The sequence below is a fragment of the Mesocricetus auratus genome, unplaced genomic scaffold (genome assembly GCF_017639785.1).
Source record: "Mesocricetus auratus isolate SY011 unplaced genomic scaffold, BCM_Maur_2.0 Super-Scaffold_100018, whole genome shotgun sequence".
NCBI lineage: Eukaryota > Metazoa > Chordata > Mammalia > Rodentia > Cricetidae > Mesocricetus > Mesocricetus auratus.
Window position 1 is genome coordinate 18,886,768 of NW_024429199.1, and position 22,292 is coordinate 18,909,059.

The 22,292-nt window shown below is 38.6% G+C and overlaps 1 protein-coding gene across 1 annotated transcript in view; it reads right to left on the reverse strand.

The window, feature by feature from the left end:
* The window catches only part of Themis (thymocyte selection associated), a 192,473-nt gene that overhangs the window by 141,836 nt on the left and 28,345 nt on the right, over positions 1 to 22,292 (reverse strand). Inside the window, exon 2 of the mRNA XM_040728284.1 lies at positions 10,650 to 10,811. Coding sequence (XP_040584218.1) covers positions 10,650 to 10,811 — 162 coding nt within the window. The remainder of the gene's footprint in view (positions 1 to 10,649; positions 10,812 to 22,292) is intronic.

A 22,292-nucleotide genomic window follows, 5' to 3' on the forward strand; every position in this document is an offset into this window, starting at 1 on the left:
TAGCATATGACCCAAATACACCACTTCTAGGAATATGCCCAAAATCTCTAAGTCAACATACCATAGAGATGTTGTCACCTGTATGTCTATTGCTATCCTATCCACAGTAGCCAAGTTATGGACTCATCTTAAGTGTTCATTATCAGATCAACTGATAAAGAATTGTACAGTACATGAACAGTGGAATCACATTTAACTACAAAGAATAATTAAGTTATAACATTACCAGATAAATAATGTTAAATAAATCACTAAATTTGATGACAATATCACATGATTTTATTGCTCTTGTGTTTGCTAATCCTAGATTTTTCATAGAGATAGTAAAATTATATATGTAATATATACAACACATGCATTATATATATATAATCATGTATTCATGTAGAAGGAAAACTTGTATAATGAATGGGAACAATAGGAGAGGTAAGGAAATGGAAAGAGAGTGAATGTATTCAAAGTTCATGATATAGTTATATGAATATATAAAATGAAGCCCATTACTATGCATGATGAATATATGTCAATAAAAGTTTGTGTTAAAAACATTAGAGGAGCTCTTCCACCACTGAAACCAGAGGACTAGCAGTCTGGCGGGACCAGGTTAAACAGGCCTGCATTCCAGTGCCTGGGGATTGCCTGGGGACTGCCACAGAGCTTCCCATTCAGGCAGGAGCCAAGCACCCCAGATCCCAGGTCTTCTCTTCCACCAATGAGACCAGGGGACCAGTGGGTCCTGGGGGACCAGGAAAACAGGCCCTGCATCCAGGCCTGAATTCCAGTGCCTGGGGATTGCCTGGGGACTGCCACAGAGCTTCCCATCCCAGCGGGAACCAAGCACCCCAGATCCCATGTCTTCTCTTCCACCAAATGGACCAGGGAACCAGGCGGAAGACTATGCGCACGACAGATTCCTGGGCTTCTTCTTCACCCATGTGACCAGAACTAGGACGAGGAATAGAAGAACTACCAGAATATTGGACTTGCTTGCACCCACCAAAAGGGAACTCTGGTCCCCTAACCCCCAGAACAGTAAGGGGCTCTTTCTGCACCCACTAGAAGAAGAGATGGGAAAAAGACAATACAAAAACACACTCAGCACCAGAAAAACAAATATGACACTTCCAGATTCTAGAGACTCCACACCAGCAAGATTCCAACATTCCAGTGCAAATGAAGCAGAAGAGAATGACCTTAAAACAACTTCATGAAAATGATAGAGGCCCTAAAAGAGGATATAGAAAATCCCTCAAAGAAATGGGCTAAAAAACAAACCAAGAAATGTAAGAAATGGAAGAAAAAGCAAACCAAAAAATGCAAGAAATAGAAGAAAAAAACAAACCAAAAAATTCATAAAATGCAACAAATGGATGAAAAGATAAACCGAAAATTGAAAGAAACAATTCAAACATTGCAAGGGTTGAAAACTAAATTGAGACAATAAAAACACCACAATATGAAGAAAGGCTGGAAATAGAAAAGCTGGGCAAATGGTCAGGTACTACAGATACAAGCATTATGAACAGAATACAAGAGATGGAAAAGAGAATCTCAGGTGTTGAAGATACACTAGCAGAAATGGATTCATCAACCAAAGAAAATCTTAAGTCCAACAAATCCCTAACACAAAACATCCAGGAAATATGGGACACCATGAAAAGACCAAACCTAAGAATAATAGGTATAGAAGAAGGTGAAGAAAACCACTTCAAAGGGGCAGAAAACATATTCAACAAAATCATAGAAGAAAACTTTCCCAACCTTAAGAAAGACATGCCAATGAGGTACAAGAGGCTTACAGAACACCAAATAGAGTAGATTACGAAGAAAAGTCACCTTGCCACATAATAGTCAAGAGCCCAAATATACAGAATAAAGAAAGAATATTAAGAGCAGCCAAGGAAAAAGGCCAAGAAACATATAAAGGCAAACCTTTCAGAGTTACACCTGACTTATCCATGGAAACTCTGAAAGACAGAAGATCGTGGATAGATATTCTACCAACACTAAGAGACCATGGATGCCAGCCAAGACTACTATAGCTGGCAAAGCTCTCAATCAGTATAGATGGAAAAAACAAGATATTCCATGACAAAACTAGATTCAAGCAATACATATCTACTAACCCAGCCCTACAGACAGTTTTGGAACAAAAACTCCAACCCAAGGAAGCTAACTACAACCAGAAAAATATAGGCATTAGATAATCCCACTTTACCAACAGCCAAAAGAAAAAAAGGGTGGAATTCCACACATAATTCCACCACCAACACCCATTCCAAATCAAAGAAGAATGAGCAATCAATAGTAACTAATATCCCTCAATATTAATGGCCTTAACTCACCCATAAAAAGACACAGGCTAACAGAATGGATTCGAAGACAGAACCCATCCTTCTGCTGCATACAAGAAACACACCTCACCTCAAAGACAGACATTACCTCAGAGGTAAAGGTTGGGAAAAGATTTTCCAATCAAATGGAACAAGCCGGGGTAGCAATCCTAATATCTAACAAATTAGACTTTAAAATAAAATTAATCAAAAGAGATGAAGGAGGTCATTACATACTCATCACAGGCGAAATCCACCAAGATGAAGTTTCTATCCTGAACATCTATGCCCCAAATACAAAGGCATCCACGTTCATAAAAGAAACATTACTAAAAGTTAAATCACATATAAAGCCCCGCACACTTATAGTGGGAGATTTCAGCACCCCACTCTCACCACTAGACAGGACCACCAGAGAGAAACTTAACAAGGAAGCAAAAGGTCTGAAAGAAGGTATGACTCAATTGCGATTAACAGGCATCTATAGAACATTTCATCCACATATAAAAGAATATACCTTCTTCTCACCACCACATGGAACCTTTCAAAAATCGACCACTTACTTGGCAACATATCAAACCTCAGCAGCTACAAAAAAATTGGAATATCAGACCACCATGCGTTAAAATTAGAATTCAACAACAACACAAATTTCAGAAATCCTACAACCTCATGGAAATTGAACAATGCACAACTGCACCATTCCTGGGTCAAAGAAGAAATAAAAAAAGAAATTAAAGACTTCCTAGAATTCAATGAGAATTCCCAAATACCCAAACCTGTGGGACACTTTGAAAGCAGTGCTACGGGGGAAGTTCATAGCACTAAGTGCCCACATGAAGAAACTGGAGAATACTTATACTAGAGAATTAACAGCACAGCTGAAAGCTCTAGAACACAAAGAAGCAAACTCCCCCAGGAGAAGTAGACACCAGAAAATAATCAAATTGAGGGCTGAAATCAATAAAGTAGAAACTAGGAAAACAATATAAAGAATCAATGCAACAAAGAGCTGGTTCTTTGAGAAAATCAACAAGATAGACAAACCTTTGTCCAAACTTACCAAACAGCAGAGTGTGAACATACAAATTAACATAATCAGAAATGAAAAGGGGGACATAACAATGGACTCTGAGGAAATTCAGAGAATCATCAGGTCATACTTTGAAAACCTGTACGCCACAAAATTCTAATATTTAAAGGAAATTGACGACTTCCTGGATAGCTATCACTTGCCAAAATTAAATCAAGAACAGATAAGCAATTTAAATTGACCTATAACCCCTATGGAAATAGAAGCAGTCATCAAAAGTCTCCCAACCAAAAAAAGCCCAGGTACAGATGGCCTCAGTGCAGAATTCTACCAGAAATTCAAAGAACAGCTTATACCAATTCTTCTCAAATATTCCATGCAATACAAACAGAAGGGTCTTTGCCAAACTCTTTCTACGAGGCTTCAATAACCTTGAACCCCAAGCCACACAAAGACACAACTAAGAAAGAGAACTTCAGCCCAATATCCCTCATGAACATTGATGCAAAAATACTCAATAAAATACTGGCAGATCTGATCCAAGAACACATTCACCACGATCAAGTAGATTTCATCCCAGGGATGCAGGGATGGTTCAACATACGAAAATCCATCAATGTAATCTACCATATAAACAAGCTGAAAATCAAAAATCACATGATCATCTCACTAGATGCTGAAAAAGCCTTTGACAAAATCCAACACCCCTTCATGGTAAAGGTCTTGGAGAGACCTAAACATACCTAAACGTAATAAAAGCTATATACAGCAAACCAACAGCCAACATCAAACTAAATGGACAGAAACTCAATGCAATTCTGCTAAAATCAGGAACAAGACAAGGGTGTCCACTCTCTCCATACCTTTTCAATATTTAACTTGAAGTTCTAGCCAGAGCCATACGACAACAAAAGGAGATCAAGGGGATACAAATTGGAAAGGAAGAGGTCAAACTTTCACTATTTGCAGACGATATGATAGTTTACATAAATGACCCAAAGAACTCTACCAGGGAACTCTTACAGCTGATTAACACCTTCAGCAAAGTGGCAGGCTACAAGATCATCTCAAGAAAATCAGTAGCCCTACTATATACAGATGATAAAAGGGCCAAGAAAGAAATCAGAGAAACAACACCCTTTACAATTGCCACAAACAACATAAAATACCTTGGGGTAATGCTAACCAAACAAGTGAAAGACCTGTATTGCAAGAATTTTGAGTCTTTAAAGTAAGAAATTAAAGAAGCCCTCAAAAAATGGAAAGATCTCCCATGCTCTTGGATAGGTAGGATCAATGTAGTAAAAATGGCAATCCTGCCAAAAGCAATCTACAGATTCAATGCAATCCCCATTAAAATACTAACAGAATTCTTCACATACCTTGAAAGAACAATAATCTACTTTGTATGGAAAAACAAAAGACCCAGGATAGCCAAAACAACCTTATTCAACAAAGGAACATCTGGAGGCATCACCATCCCTGAATTCAAGCTCTTTTATAGAGCTATAGTTCTGAAAACAGTTTGGTATTGGTACAAAAATAGACAGGTAGACCAATGGAATCGAATTGAACACCCTGATATTAACCCACACATGTATGAACACCTGATTTTCGACAAAGAAGCTTAAACTATACAATGGAAAAAAGAAAGCATCTTCAACAAATGGTGCTGGCATAACTGGATGCTGGCATGTAGAAGAATGTGGCTAGCTCCATGTCTATCACCGTGCACAAAACTTAAGTCCAAATGGATCAAAGACCTCAACATATATCCACCTATACTGAACCTCTTAGAAGATAAAGTGGGAGGTACCCTTGAATGAATTGGTACAGGAGACAGCTTCCTGAACATAACACCAGTAGCACAGATAGTGAGATCAACAATTAATAAATGGGACCTCCTGAAACTGAGAAGCTTCTGTAAGGCAAAGGACATAGTGAACAAGACAAAAAGGCAGCCCACAGAATGGGAAAACCCCAGACAGAGGGCTGATAGCCAAAATTTATAAAAAAACTCAAGAAGCAAGTCTCCAAAACACCAAAGGATCCGATTAAAAAGTGGGCTACAGAACTAAATAGAGAATTCTCAATAGAGGCATCTAAAATGGCTGAGAGGCAGTTGAGAAAGTGCTCAACATCCTTAGCCATCTGGGAAATGCAAATCAAAACAACTCTGAGATACCATCTTACTCCTGCCAGAATGGCTAAATACTCCTCCACTGCTGATGTGAGTGCCATCTTGTACAGCCACTTTGGAAGTCAGTATGGAGATTGTTCAGAAAAATGGGAATAAACCTACCACAAGACCCAGCAACTCCACTCTGAGGTGTATATCCAAAAGATGCCCATTCATACAACAAGGATGTCTGTTCCACTATGTTCATAGCATTATTTGTAATAACCAGAACTTGGAAGCAACTTAGATGCCCCTCAACCGAAGAGTGGATAGAGAAAATGTGGTACATTTACACAATGGAGTACTACTATTCAGCAGAAAAAACAATGGAGTCCTGAAATTTGCAGGCAAATGGATGGCACTAGAAGAAACCATCCTGAGTGAGGTAACCCAGTCACAAAAAGAGAAACATGGCATGTACTCTCTCATATATGGATTTTAGACATGGATCTGGGGAGTGCCGGCCTACAATCCCATGGCCAGAAAGTCTGGGAAACAGAACCTTCATTCAGTTGCTGATGGAAGAAGAGGTAGACTCCCACCACTAAGCACTGAGCAGAAGTCAATAATTCCAGTGACAGAGATGGAGGACTGATGACCAAAGGGGTTAAGACTGGGCTGGTTTAACCCCCAGAAACAGCTCATCTAACAAGGGTTAGCTCTTGAATCCCAGACTGATGCCTGGGAATCCAGCATGGGACTGATCAAGACCCCCTAAGTGGGGATGTCAGTGAGGAGGCCTAGGTAATCTATTGAGCCTTGGGTAGTAGATCAGTATTTATCCCGGGTATACAAATGGACTTTGGGCTCCCATCCAACAATGAGAGATGCACTCTCACCCTGGACTCTTGGGTGAGGGTCTAGACCTTGCCCTGGATAAAATGACAGACTATGTACACCCCCATGGAGGGCCTCACCCTCCCTGGGGAAATGAGGGGATATTGGGGGTTTGGTGGGAGGGCTTGGGAGGAGGGGAGAGGAAGGGATAGTGACCTGGAATTGACATGTGAAGCAACCTTGTTTCTAATTTAAATTTAAATTTTATAAAATATATAAAAAATAGAAAAAACATTAGAGGAATTTTAAATTTTAAAATATAATTGGAGTTTAAATGAAAACTTTTAGTATATAATAAGCATATGCTGCTGCTGTGATTTATGAAAAATGCCCTTACTTCTGATCTTTTTCCCCAATGATATTAACAAAGAAACATTTATATAGGATCATTACCCAGTCATCATTAGTCACTTTATCATTCTATTTTTAATTCTGACTCTCATAAGTCTCACTTGTAAACATGTCTTTAAGCATTTTACTCAATTAATGACAAAAAATATCATGCTAACTGACAGCTCAAAGGAAGTTCCAAATAGTGATAACCTAAATTAGACTTTATTCAAAAGCCAAGTGTTTCTACTAGTCCAATAAGACACTCTTCTGCTATCTGAAGATTGTGAACATTTTAACTAAGTGAATGTTTCATTCTGTACATCTTGTTCTGATTATTGAGTATTACAGCAATAAATTATTTCCCTTCTGCTCTTAGCCACCTTGTTATCAATTAGATCATGCTAATACAACAAACGCAAAAATAACTCCAATTACATATGAATTACAGTAAGTGTAATAACTAAGACATAAAATGTAGAGATTCAGGCTGGGTATGGAAGCACTCACCTCTAATCTCAACATTTTGGAAGCAGAGGCAGGTACGCTATGTGAGTTTGAGGCCTGATTCTTCTACAAAGGAAGGTCTGAGCTAGCCTGTTTTACATAGATATTTGAGGCATGTATATGCAGCATGTATGTGGAGAGAAAGAACGTGTGTGAAAGAGAGAGATTAAGAGAGAGAGAGAAAGATACACACAGAGAGAGATAGTACATCTAACTTTATTACTTAGAATACTTGCAATAAAGCATTAGGTCTCAGCCCCAGGTACATATTAGTACCACCTTAAGAGTTTGAAGAAAACTTCGTGACAAGACTTCACCCAAATAAATCAGGATGTCTCATGATCAAATCTCCCGAGATGAGCCTGCAATATAGCCATGTTTGAAAACCATGTTATGAAAGACCAGGAGAGACATAAAAGAATAGGCATGCTTTGGTTCAAAGGAACAGAAAATGGTACTTGGAAGAATCTTCTCCATAATATAATTAATTTATTTTTACTCGCCAAACCTTAGGTCATTTATCACATCCTCTGAAGAGCATTTTTGGATTTCCCCAATGATATCTATGAGAATCCTGATATCAGTAATGCAAGTTATCACTATTTTATAGACTTTCCTATATTCCAGATGCCATAACAAGCACCTTAATTATATTTCAATATTATCCTTTGCAAAACACCAGGAACCAAATAACAGCATTATTTTTTAATTTAACATTCAGTTAAAGTAAATATACAACTAAATCTGGTGCAGTTGGAAGTACAACTGCCAAACCCATGTTCTGAAACATGACCGACTGATCCTATGCAGCTCAAGTGTACTTCAGTCATACCGTGAAGCATACTACATTGTAATACATTTGTAATTTTCATTCACTATTCATTTGCTCAACCCATTGGCAGGTGTTGAGTTTATTCTCAACGTACTCGGGGCTAGAAATATGAACTCTGGGAATCAGTAGCAGAGAGCTCACATCAACAATAAGTTGACTGGCTAAATCCGGCTAGTCACTTCTTTTTATAAATCAGATTTTTGTTGACCCACAACTATGGTCATTGGTTGACTGCTTTGTAACCTTGAATTTACTTTTATGTTACAAGATTACAGTAGAGTAACTATGGCAAAGTCTTAAAATACGATGGTCTGATCTATTCCACTATGTTCATAGCAGCATTATTTGTAATAGCCAGAACCTGGAAGCAACCTAGATGCCCCTCAACTGAAGAATGGATAGAGAAAATGTGGTATATTTACACAATGCAGTACTACTCAGCAGAAAAAAAAATGGAATCTTGAAATTCGCAGGCAAATGCATGGAACTAGAAGAAATCATCCTGAGTGGGGTAACCCAATCACAAAAAGACAAACATGGTATGCACTTACTCATATATGGATTTAAGATATAGAGCAAAGGTTTACCAGCCTACAATCTACTCCTTCAGAGAAACAAGAAAACAAGGAGGACCCTAAGAGAATCATACATGGTCCCTAGAAGGGGAAAGGGACAAGATCTCCTGAGCAAATGGGAGCATGGGGGAAGGGACGAGGGAGTTAGGAGAAAGAGAAGGGGAGAAAAGGAGGGGAGAGGAGGACATAAGGGAAACAGGGGAAGAATAGAGAAGATCAAGAAAGAAGATACCATAATAGAGGAAGCTATTATAGGTTTAAAGAGAAATCTGGCACTAGGGAAATGTTCACAGATCTAAAGGATGACCCCAACTAGGAACCTAAGCAATAATAAAGAGGATACCTTAAATGCCTTTCCCCTATAATGGGAATTATTACTACCTTAAATGCCATCCTAGAGCCTTCATCCAGTAGTTGATGGAAGCAGAAGCAGACAACCACAGCTTAACACTGAGCCTTACTCCTGGAATCCAGGGAGGAGTTATGAGCAAAGGGGTCAAGACCAGGATGACCTGAATAAGGGGGAGCTCGTAGACCCCAAACTGATAGCTGGGAAACCAGCATAGTACCAACCCAGATGCCTTGATTGTGGCTGTCAGTTAAGAGGCCTGGGTAATCTATGGGGCCTCTGGTAGTAGATCAGTATTTATCCCTATTATACGAATGGACTTTGGTAGCCCATTCTGCATAGAGGGATACTCTTTCAGCATAGACACATGGTGGAGGGCCTAGGCCCTGCTCCAAATGATATGAAGATCCCCCATGGAAGGACTCACCCTCCCTGGGGAGCAGAAAGGAGTTGGGATAAGGGGCTATTGGGGGGGCAGGGGAGGAGAGGAAAGAGAGGGAACTGGGGTTGACCTGTAAAACAAGCTTGTTTCTATTTCAAATAAAAAATCACAAAAAATATGACAGTCTGGTCATTTATACAAAGTTTGACAGCCCATAGTCTGGAACACAAGGCAAGTGAGTCACCAGGGACTACCCAATGATATGCGTGATGTGGTATTCACACATAGGAACATAAAAAATGGTATATATAAGGGTAGAATATAGGACAACCAATTCCTACAAGGCACGGTGTTGGAAAGCTTGGAAGTGTTACCTAGATAAAAAGGAGCAACCAGATCAGGAAGATCATGTAGGCAGTGAGACAGGAATTAAAGTAACTGTTAAAAAATAAAGTAGGTAGGTTTAAATTAAATTTATGAGCATGTAGTTTTGATTTCTTTATCATTTTTATCATTTTATTGGAGAGGGATAGATTGGTAGGGCCTTGGCACATGGTCCAAGTTGTCCTTGAGGTCTTCCTGTCTCAAAGGGCTGGGATCATAGATATACACATCCAGGCTCAGTTAACAGATTTATGGACTCTTGTTGAAATATCTAGCGATGTACGTGGCATAATGCACTCATGGGAATCAAAAGTTCTGGTGTGTTATTGTACAGTAAGATGACTAAGATTAACTATGTTCTGTACATTTCAAAAGCTAGGTTTTTGTTTTATTTTGTTTTTTTTTACAGTTTTTACCATAAGGAAAAACAAAATAATTGAGACTACAGAGATCGTTAGTTTGATTTAAATATTATGCATTTATGTTGTTATGTATCAATTAAAAATAATCTAACTATGAATACACAATAAACACTTGTAAATAGTCAGTTATTTGCTAACTTATGTGACTAGTTCCTATGTAAATGACAAATAAATATTGCATAACAGGCATCAGTTCTTGAACTGATTGACCTGTAAAAATTCCATCTTCTTCTACTCACACTGTGGCTACACAGCCGATCCCAGGCAGCTAGCACCATTGCAGACTTCCAGTCCCAGCATTCAGTGGCTCAGGTAGGACAATCTTAAATTCAAGGTCTGTCTGGAATACTGAATGAGAATCTGCCTCAAAGCCACAGCAGCAGCAGGAACAACAAAAATGATGAAGACTGCTATGTTTCATTGTTTTCAATTGTTTCAATTACATATAACTACTCATAGTATGTGAAGTGGTTGCATTGACTGTACCTGGAAAATTCATGGGCAGTTCAAAGGGCTTCTGAGACTCAGACTCTCCAGAATTCTCCTCACAAATTTCAGCCATGATCTTCTTAATTTTGAGACCCGTGATTTTAATCACTTCCCCTGTTGACAAACAGCATTCATTGCCGAACATTTCATAAATAGACCCTGAAAAGAAAGAAAATAATCTTTAAAAAAGGTTAAACAGTAAAGAACAAAATTGATGTCAAGAGCATCATGTAAAATATTTTCAGTCAATTCCTTCCTTAGCCACCTAATAAACTGGAGTTGAATCTGACTATCCCAAAATGTACACCATGCACCAGGAAACATATTGGATTTCTACTTTATCCAATGGACAAAGTATAAACAATTTTATTTTTTATGATTTTAATTTTATGATTTATGGTTTGCTCATCACTGTTAGATCATTTATCCAAGGTCAAACCACAGTGAGATCTTCTGCTGTTGGGATTTATGATGCATTTATGCCAGGTCACAGAGAGTTAGGCCTGTATGAGTCAACAGCAATTTAAGTACTACAAACAGGACTATAATACAATCCAAGACTCAAAGACAGAAAGGCCTATGTACTAGAGCTTCATATAAACAGCTCCCTATTTATTTTTCAGATCTGGTTCTCTTCATCATTGTAAATTTAAGTCTTCTTGTCCATTTTTATCTGTTGTTTTATCACAAGCTGGAGACAGCGCTCGATACCTTTGTGGCAATAGGTGGCAGACCAGCCCAGCAAAACAGAACAGCTTCACTTTGGTTCACTATTTCAGCCTCCTTCTCGACAAACCTTTCATCATAGACACTAATGTTAAGGTATTCATTCATCTATTTTCATTCTGTGTCTCTTGATAGAAAGAGAGTAGGCAATGAAACAATCAAACTATGAACATCAGGAAAGACAAGAGGCCACAGTTCTGAACCGTCAGCCCTAGTAAAAAGAGAGCAACTGAAAGCAGCTTCTCTGGAAGACAATTCCATCACAGATGAACAGAAACTTATCACTGGTCTAAGGAGCATTAGATAACTGCAAGCATTTAAGCACAATAGCAATTTGTCCCTCCCTCCACGGTGGCTCCAAGTTTCTGGCTATGAGGACAAAATGCTAGCTCTGTCTGCTTTCTGAACTTTTTCATTTTAAAAAGTAAATTTTCTATTTCCATTTTTTCTTTAGTGCCCTCATAGACTCTGGTGTCATATATATAATATATGTTATATGTAATAATCCTCTTATGGCATTCACAGTTTTCATAACAGTTCATAAAGCTGGGATTTCACCCAGTTATTACAAAAAGGACCTGAGGCTGAAAGAAACTGAGGTGTAAAATAAATAATTTTTTAAAAACCCATGCAACATTTTCTGCCAGTGAACTTAGAAGAACTATATGCTATGATAAATCACAGATTAACATTTTATACCATTACCATTATATCATCCTGCATTTAAACTTTTGTTAAGTTTGGTGTTTATTACTCCCAATTCAAGTTTAAGGTTCATTAGAAAACTAATAATTGAATTACATTTTTTGCATGATTGCAACACATCCAGGCCCCTTTTTCCACTCAGTCAAAAAACTGAATGTGTTAGGCCTTGTGAATGGCAGTAGGCATCAGGGATAAGATGCAAGGTCTTTTCCCTCAGACGCACAGTCTGCAAAGAGAGGGCAGGTAGGTGAACCATTGCAAAAGACCAGGGAGAAGCCATAATGTAGGAAATACAGTGCTATGCAGTCTCAGGCATTTCGTTTCCAGGGGGGAAAGAAATCAGGAATGAATACTGGAGGAGACAACAGCCTGGGTGGGCTTTCTTTTTTTTAATTTTTTTTTAGATTTAGAAACAGTCTTATTTTCATATCAATGCCCCCCCTGTTCCCTCTCCCTCCCATCCTCTCATACTCTCCATGGACCTCCCAACCCATCTCCCACCCTGTCTGCAAGGATAGTGAGGCATTCCATGCGGATCACCAAAGTCTGTCACATCATTTGGGGGAGGGCCTAGGTCCTCTTCAGTGTGTCTAGGCTGCAATAGTAACTCTCCATAGGAAATAAGCTCTCAAAGTCCATTTGTGCACTAGGGATAAACACTAGTTCCACTGTTAGAGGTCCTGTAGACTGCCCAGGCCTCCTAACTGGCACCCACATTCAGAGGGCTTGTTTCCGTCCAATACTGGGGTCTGTGTGCTCTCACTAGGTCAGCTCACCTGTTTCTGTCGTTTTCTCCAGCACAGTCTTGACTGCTTTGCTCATCCCCCCTCCCTCTAAAAAGGAAGGGTCACATGATGCCAAAATGGGCAGAAGCCAATAAGTAAGATATGGAAAAAATTGACACATTGTGGAAACTGATTTTTTGTGTCTAAATTGTAAAGTAAGAGAGGTGAAGTGTTTAGTTCAGTTTTAAGAAGGAATATGTGGAGAAACTCAAAATTTTACAATTTTTTATTAAATGTACAATGCACAAAACAACAGTCGGAAGTAACTTTGAAGTCAGGCAATCTACATATCCGGTTATCAGAGTCCAGGAACAAATACCAATTTAATAAGAGGTCATTTGTACTCTAGACATTAACTACCCAAACTGTGGTCCAGTGTGTCACCTGGGAGCTTGTTAGAATCCTGGCCAGAGTTGCTGAATCAGAACCCGCATTTTTAACAAGCTCCCCAGATGATTAATAAGTACATTAAAGTTTGTAAAGCCTCGGTCTGCACTGCAAGTACACTATTGAAATAACCCTGCTTTGATATCGCTGCAAAACCATTCAGAGGAAAATGTGCCACCCTCACACAGAAAACCTTGGATGTCACTGAGGTGGGGAATAGGAAAAGGGTTTGAGATACATAAGTGTTAAGGAAGGATTTTCCTTCATTGTGGGAAATAGGACATAATTTAACTGAACATCTTTTAGCTGAAAGTGTTGAACTTAATGTCTGTAAATGAATATCCATTCTTCAATATGATTTATAGCCAACTGACTGGCGGGGAATGCCATCTTCTTTTACAGGTTCAAAAGGATCCAAAATTCAAAAGATAAATTTGTACATAAGATTATATATCAGTTTGTAAGCCAGAGAATTCTATGACAATAAAATTATGTGTTCTAGGCAACACATTCAAAGTTTCTAGTCTTTTCCCAAGTATCTATATCTCTCCTTAAAAATTAAAAAGAAAATCACTTCATTATTATTAGGATGAGAACATCATGCAAATGCTAACAAAACAATTCTCTTTTAAAATGTGACGACCATTTTGTTTCTAACCAGGAAAGTCCGTCTCTGTCTCTCTGTCTCCTCAAATGTCTTCTGCAGTTCAGGCTGGTCTTCAACTCATGATGCAGCCCAAGAAGTCCATAGACTTCTGATTTTCCTGCTTCCAGGTTCCCAGGCGCTGGGATTGCATCTTGTGCTGCCACATGCAGTTGACACGATGATGGAGAGCCAACCCCAGGGCTTTGTTCACATGAGACAAACACTCTACCAGCTAAACCACATCCTCACCACTTCTGTACTTGAAAGACTGCTCAGGGGCCCCCAAAATGAAGACGTTGTGTCAGTGTTAGGTAGCAAGGGCATGTAGCTACTTGTAGATCCCTGAAACAGGCAAGGTTCCCATACTTCGTTCTTACCAGTATAATACCTCCTAAAATACACTTTCCCCTGAGTTTTAATATAATGATGGATTTTAAAAATAGGCAGCTTCCACAGTCTCAGAATAAACACTTACGTGTGATTGCTTTTTAAAGTTTTACTAAGATGTGTGTCTGAAGCATGCTTGCTTATGTATAGATATACATATATATTCAAGTGGGTTTCATTCCATTTTAACCAGGAGACATGTATTTTGAATATGCACGTCTCAAATCTATTAAATCTTTACAGCCTGATTCTTTCCAAGTCAGAGCATATGTATTCAGGGTAATGGCAAACATCAGAGCAGGCTGGAACAAAGCAGCCTGTTTTCAGTGATCAAACATTGCCCCTGAAGGCTGTAATGAAAGAACCATGTGCCTTTGAAATCACCTTTTCTGTAATGTTACTTTGCTCGATAAAAACGACACATTAATATCCTTTCATGAGCTCATCCCTTGCTTGACACTCTATATAAGCAATGCTGTGATCACGTAGGAACAGCCGAAACAATTGGTTCAATAGGCATTTCCACCCAGCCCATTTCACTTCAAAGTTAAAAATGTGTGGCAGTCAGGAAAGAGGAGGCTCCATTATTTGGAGGTCTTCTTCCCTGTGTTCAAACACACCATGGCCCAAACTAAGCCATGCACTTCATTGCTTTACCTCCTCATGGACCGTCTAAGCTCAGCCAACTATAAGGATTCAGCTAACACTCATCCTCAAATCGTCCTTATAGCCAACCTAAAGAAATGTTCATTCCCTCTTGTTCTCTGGTAACACTTTGTATACACTCCCTCACAGACACTTGGGATTATCATCATAGCTAGAATTGGGACAATGTTTTTTATTATTGACATCATGTAGATTTGGGGATTGATTCTGATTTCCTAGAGAAGATACAACAAGCTAGCTAAATGTACAAAGCGTCCTCTCCCCATCCCACCCCATAGAGCTACTATACAGTTTTTGTCCATACTAGATCCCGAGTGAATGTTTTCAATACTAGCCTTTACTGTAAATGATAATAAATCAGTAGGACTGTAACTGTCTTTCTACAGCATGTCCTACTCAAGGGTTGGTGTGAGGTGTGTGTTTTCTGTTTGTGTGTTTTCTATCAAAGTGACAAGTGCATGTCAGATTATCTAGCTGCCCTCAGATTACTCTAAAGAGTATAAGGTGCAGGTGATTCTTTGATGTGATTTCTACTTTTATTTTTCCACGTTAGATACCAAAGAGAGACCACACGGCCTTATGCATGTTGGATAATGCTGTGGGGTATTTGTATACTGCTTGAAAATATATTGCTGTGATTGATTTAATCAAGAGCTGAACATCCAATATCTAGGCAGGAGGTATGGGCAGGACTTCTGGGCAGAGAGAAATGAAGTAGGAAAAGAATCTAGATATGGGAGAGATGCCAAAACACACAGAAGCAGGATGGGCAGTATGTGACAGGACATAGATCAATAGAAATGGGTTAGTTTAAGTTATAAGAGCTGGTTAAAATCAAGCCTAAGCTAAGTTTAAGTTTTCATAATTAATAATAAGTCTCTGTGTCATTATATGGTAGCTACCGGGCAGGACAGAGAAAGTCTTGTTATAGGGAAGACATCCCACAACTGGGCTACATTGCCATAACCCCTTTTCCCTTTTTATTTTGAGACAGGGTCTCATGAAATTGCCCAAGCTGGTCTACAACTTGAGTCAATGGGATTACAGGCATACACCACAGGACTTGACTGCTACTTTCCTTTATATTTAATTATATATGCTGGACTTTAAAGTGGAGCTCATGTGGAGATTTGCGATTGATATGGATGTGTTAGGAAGTCTTGCCCCCAAAATATGGTGCTAGTATATGACAATGTGTGAGAGAACCATACCAGTTGCCTATAGGCATATGTCTTTACTCCTTGTAAATATGTTGATGATTGTATGCTCAATAACAGTATACATTATCAGGAAGCAGCATGTCCATAAAGGAAGTCTCTAGGTATGAAATTATTATATTAGATTCACATCTTTAAGCATTGTGGTTGATAGATATTAAAGATACAATTAGAGAGAGCTGTTCAGCTTTTCAAGATAGTTCACCACATGAATGAAGAGTAGAAGGAAATATGACTGGAATAGATGTTTGCATGGCAATCCTTCTATAAAATTACGTTCCTATCCACTCCAAGACCAAGACAAATTCTTTCCCACTACCTGAAGAATACACGTAAAAGTAGTAAATGAACATGTTGTTCCAACACAGTGTTGAGATCACTGGGTACATGAATTATTGAGTCTGTTGCTTACCTAGCGGTAGGATAAGACCCTGACTGTTAATAAGAACCAATCTTCCAAATCCATTCTTTCCTCACCCTAACATATCAGTCAATAGAGTAGTAAAGAGATATGAGTTTTCCAGCTACATTGAGTGATACAAATTCAATCATAAGAGTTTTACTCGTTGTACTAATTGGTAAGGTGCAATTCAGTTCCTTAAATAGCAAAGTTTTTTAACATAACTTCTAAAACTGTACTGTAGTGTTCTCTGCATGCTCATGATTAATGATGTAGTCTTTGGGTTCTTTGTTTCAATGATGCCAGAGAGAAAAGATTGAGTGTTTCTCCTCTGTGGCCCCAAATCCCTTTCTCATTTATGATCATGAGACAGATCTGTAGCTCTTCATCACCTGATACTATTGTTGACCAAATATCCCTATATTTTACCCAAATTTCAAGCAAAAATTTCTTAGGGGTTGGCTCATTTTAGTAAGGATTTGGTTTCAAATATAGGCTAGCCATTAAAAGCTTTCCTACATTTAACAAGGTAGATGTTAAGTAAAGCTACTACAGACCAAAAGTCATAAAGCTGTTCTCTACATCTCACTTAATGAATATGAATGTATTATTAGGTCATGTCTGAGTCCATTGGAAATCTGTCATACTTGAATCATGACAGCAGGACCAACTGCTGTCATATATATACAGAAATTTGTCATCTTGCTCATGGAATATACTGGACAAATCTTTTCATGGCTATATAAATACAGTGACTCATAGAATTCCAAGTTACCTATGCCTAAACACTAATACAAATCAGAAGAGAATAATGTAGGAATAAGAATCTCACTCTAATAATGAGTTAAAACCTCTGTTTGTTTGCTTCCATGGAGATCATGGATTAACCCTCTAAGTCTGTAAGCAAGGCCCCAGTTAAGTGCTTTATTTTCTAAGAGTTACCTTGGTTATGGTGTGTCTTCACAGAAATAGAACAAAAACTAACAATAACTAGTCTGGCAAGATATTTCCTACAGTACAATAGTGGTAATTTTACCTTGGGGGTAACCAACAACTGGCTAGTTGGACATAAGACTCACTCAACTGGAAGCAATTCATGCCTTGTACTATAAACCCAGCTTACTACACATGGCTGGAGTAGAGACCAGACAGCAAATAAGAAAGAGTTGGTCTCTTCTCAATCTCACATGTTCTCATAGGAGCCCAAAGTTCCTATCATAGCGCCTATATTTAATTTAGAAGAAACAAACATGGGGGAAATGAAATATTCCTTTCATTTAAGTGGCGTGCAGAAGACATTTCACACATCGAACACCTTTGCAACTCAATGTCCAAGGCTCAACAAAGTGGCCACAACAAAGCTTCAAGAAAATTTCATAAGTAAGAGCATCCTCTCATAAGGGTGTGGTTCACATATGCGCGTGTGTTCAGTATGTACAAGGGTCTGGGTTAAATGCCTCATGCTGAGGAAGGAAGAAAGAAAGAAATGGGGGGGAATAACAAGAGAGGGAATAAGGAACAATAGAACCCCTACTCTAGAGCCAGGTTGACATCTAGAATCTCCATTTATTGACCACAGGTAAATTTTTCATCTGCTAAATGCAGTTTGTGCCTCAGCTTTCTTAACTTTATATGAGAAAAATAGCATTTTTTAAACAGTTGTTTTGAGTGTCAAATACAATAACTGTAAACGTGTAATTTTGTATATGTGTCTACCACATCCATGTGTTGGGAGGGTAGTTGAAGTGCTCTACTAATGAAGAAGATACACCTTTCATGTGGAAATTGGCTGAGAAGCAACAAGGCAAGGCATAAGTCTCTATAGCACTCATGAAGAGTCTGTACTTGGGGTGGAAGGTTAGGGGAAGGGAATAAAGGAGAAAGGTAGGATAGAGGGAAAATCAAAGTAAGAATACAGAGAAAAGTCATATAGAAACACTGTTTTACAAGCTGTTTTATTATGTATTACATATTAAATAGATACATAATATAGGCTATAATAAATTTTTTTAAAGTTTTGAACAGAGGTACCCTGCATGAACAGATAATGAGGTTTACAGAATCCATGAGTTATTAACAAAAATCCCAGTTATGGGTGTGAATTGTTGATCATTGAGGCTCCCCAGAACAATACAAGCTCCTGCCATTGCTTTGATTGCCCTCAAGAATTAGATGGCAAGCCCCTAACACTAAAGACACACATACTTAAGTTGCAGGACATAGAGAAATCATGATAGATCTGAACCAGATACTTCTTCCTTGCTTGGCTGCTTTCATAGTGCCAGAAGATGCTATGAAAGCTCCTAGGTAAGAAAAGGTGTCAACATGAACCTTGTGAACTACAGTACCCACCTGCCAGGCATGAAGCACTGACGGGTATAATAGTGTTATAATTATTATGGGGGTAACCAATCACTTTCTAATTGACTTCGATGTCCTCTTCACAGGAAAGAATTCATGACATACGATAAACCTAGTCAGAAGCCCATGGCTTAGGCAGGTAGTTCATTGGCCCTAGGGGCAATCTAGTTTTGCTAAATGTACATGGTGCCATATTGCCATCTCTATAATTATGCTTCTATCCATAGATTATTGATACTCTAGGCTTCCGTCAGCAGGCTTATCTTTGCATTTGGCAAAAAATAATGCAGAAACCTATATATCATTGCTGAGAAAAAGGGACTATTGAGTTCTCAGTCTCAAGTGAGACATCTGTATTAATCCCTTCAAGGAACATGACCAAAGGGGTTGAAAAGAATGTAAGAGTTGGAAGATGGGAAGGAGTGCTATGAAGTGCTATCTTCTAAATGTGGCATGGCCATTTCACCCATGAACTCATAGCAGCCATGGTTACCTGATGAGGGGTATCCTTTTGTATGCTGTGAATATGTTTCTTGTGATCCTCCTGCCTCTGCCTCCTTCAGCAAATCCTACCAGTGTGCACCACCATAACCAGCAAACATGTTTCTCTTATTGGTTGATGAATAAAGCTGTTTTGGTCAATGGACAGTATAGGAAGTATAAATAGGGCTACCAGACTAAAAGAATTCTGGGAAGAGGGAAAGAAATAGTGAGTCACAGGAAAGACACCATGTAGCCACTGGGAAGGCAGGACACCTGGGCATTCTCTGATAGGATAAGGCCATGTGAGGATATAGAGATTAATAGTTATGGATTAGTAATTAAGAGAGGGCTAGGCATTAAGAAGCCTTAGCCATCAGCCAAATAGTTTAAAATGAAAATAAGCCTCTGTGTGTTTATTTGAGACTAAAGGGCTAAGGGACCTGGCCGAACAGAAACTTCCCTCCACATTTACCTACACACGGCCTACCCAAGATGGTACAGATATTCATGAGGTACTACCTATTCATGGGAAGCTATTTGCTAAATGATTGTTAAGGTCGGGAAAGCTATTTTTTCTTCAGTAGCGTACCTTCAGTAAGTTGTCCATGCTTACTGAATAACCCCCACTGATGCTCAGGGGAGCCACCCCAGTTAAACACAGTGAGTCATAAAAATGAAACAAATAAACAAAAAGGAATGAAAATAGGAGGGGATTTGGTGAAAAGAAAAGGGTCAGGTGGAGTACAAGGGGCATAAAAGAAGGTGATTATGGTGAAAATGATCAAAATCCTTCACATACATGTATGAAAATTGCCAAAGAATAATAAAAAATAAAAAGATCATTTTAAATTGACTTTTTATTTATTGACTTACATCTTATTTATTCCTTATTAATAAATTAATTGAATATATGCATTTTTCAAATAAAGGAATTATGTTGTTCACTTGCTACCATATTGCTGAGTAAATATAAATTACTAATATTAATCTACATGAAAATTTTAACAGTGCAATATTTTAATCAAATAATCATATATATGCATGTCTATAAAATATAGTTACAATGAAAATGATACTAGGAGAAAGTATCTGAAATTCTGAACTCAGACAATATTATTATTATGTTTTTTATAAACGATCCAACAGGATTTTATTAGCAATCAACAAGAATTTATTGAATTCTAGACATATTAATCTTATACTTGCTATAAAATCTTATTAAGAAGTTTCTGCCTCTGAGAAGATAGACATGGATTTCCCTACTCTCATATATTCCAGATCTAAAGCTGAAAAAGCTAGCAGCCTAGTTATGCCAAATGTGTACAGATGAAATATGCTCTAGCTTCATATGGTAATATAATCTTAGCCCTGATGCTGAGTTCAAACACCTTGAGTTTAAGTCCACCCGTAGCTATGTTAACAAAAAGTTGGTCACTGATCTTGGCTATATAGTAATACCCTGTCTAAACACAAAACAAAATCCTCATCAAAACCTGTTGGCTCCAGCTGAAAGATCAGGAAGAAACTTGTAGACAATAGCAACTCTATTGTAGGCATATGTCACAAAAATAGCTGTGTTTCACCCATGTCAGCAAAGTATAAGTAGATATAATGGACTCATTTCCTTGAAAAACTGTCATAGATACTCTGCACCCACCCTCACAACTATCCTTTGCTTGGGTTGTATCAGAAAAGGCTGAGCTCATTGCTGGGATTTTCATCTTATTGAGGTAGCACTAACTTCCCCAACCCCGTGTGGAAACTACTTGAAGACCTTGAACCGTCATTACATCTATAAAGCACTGGCAAGGTCCTTCTCCTCCAACAGAGGTGATGTCTAGTGAAAGAGAAGGAATTTTTGTCACTAGCCAGCAGTGAAAAGCATCTGTGTACCAAACAGAGTAAGTACCGGCTTTCACAGAACCAAAAATCTGTGCTCACAGATCCTGGGTTAGTGTCAGTGAAGCGCTAGGTGTCCCTATCTGTTGTCTCTCCCACAGGTATCCCAGGAGACTTGCTTCAGCTGTAGTAATCTGGGAAAATTCAAAGAAGACTTGGAAAAGCTATGCCAAGCAAACATTTATCAAAGAAAATGGAAAGTGATATATATTGAAGTAGAAGTTGCAGCAAAAGTATCTAACACAGACAACAGAAGAAAAAGAGCAAGATGACAAATGAATCAGTTTGCTAAGGAGATATGAGCATGCTCAGCCTACACTTACCAAGCCAGAGAGCTGAAAACTCCCTGTGATAACTGAAAGGAGGAAACAGAAGTTATAGTCTGCACCTGGAAACTTCAGCACCCTCCCTTAACTGACTAAAGTGCTAGACAGATAATCAGTTGAATCAAAGGGGAACTTCATAACACACTGTCAACTACAGAATCCAGTCTCCACAGAAAGACCATTCTGCCTAACAGCAAAACACACAGTGTTTAAGAGCTCACAAGGACATACACAGAGATAAACAGTGCCTCAAAAGAAATCTCAAGGGGATGGGGCACTGAAGACATGGCTTATCAGTAAAGGGTACTGGCTGCATGCACTTCCAGAGGACCCTGGTTTGATTCCCAGTACCACATTGTGACTCACAACCTTATGTGTCTCCAGTTCAAGGGATCTGAAACCCTTTTCTGTCCTCCACAGTCACCAGACATGCAAGTGGTATACAGTCATACAGATAAGCAAAATACCCATACACGTAAAATAAAATAAAGTTGTAACTGAATAAAGCTTGGCAAACTTAAAAGAATCGGATCACAACAGTCTATGACCACAAGGAAATAAACTGAACATAAAACCAAAATTCTCACAGGAAATTCTGTTTGTGCTTAAAAAGCAGGCACCATATAGTCAAGTCATGGGCTGAAATAAATGA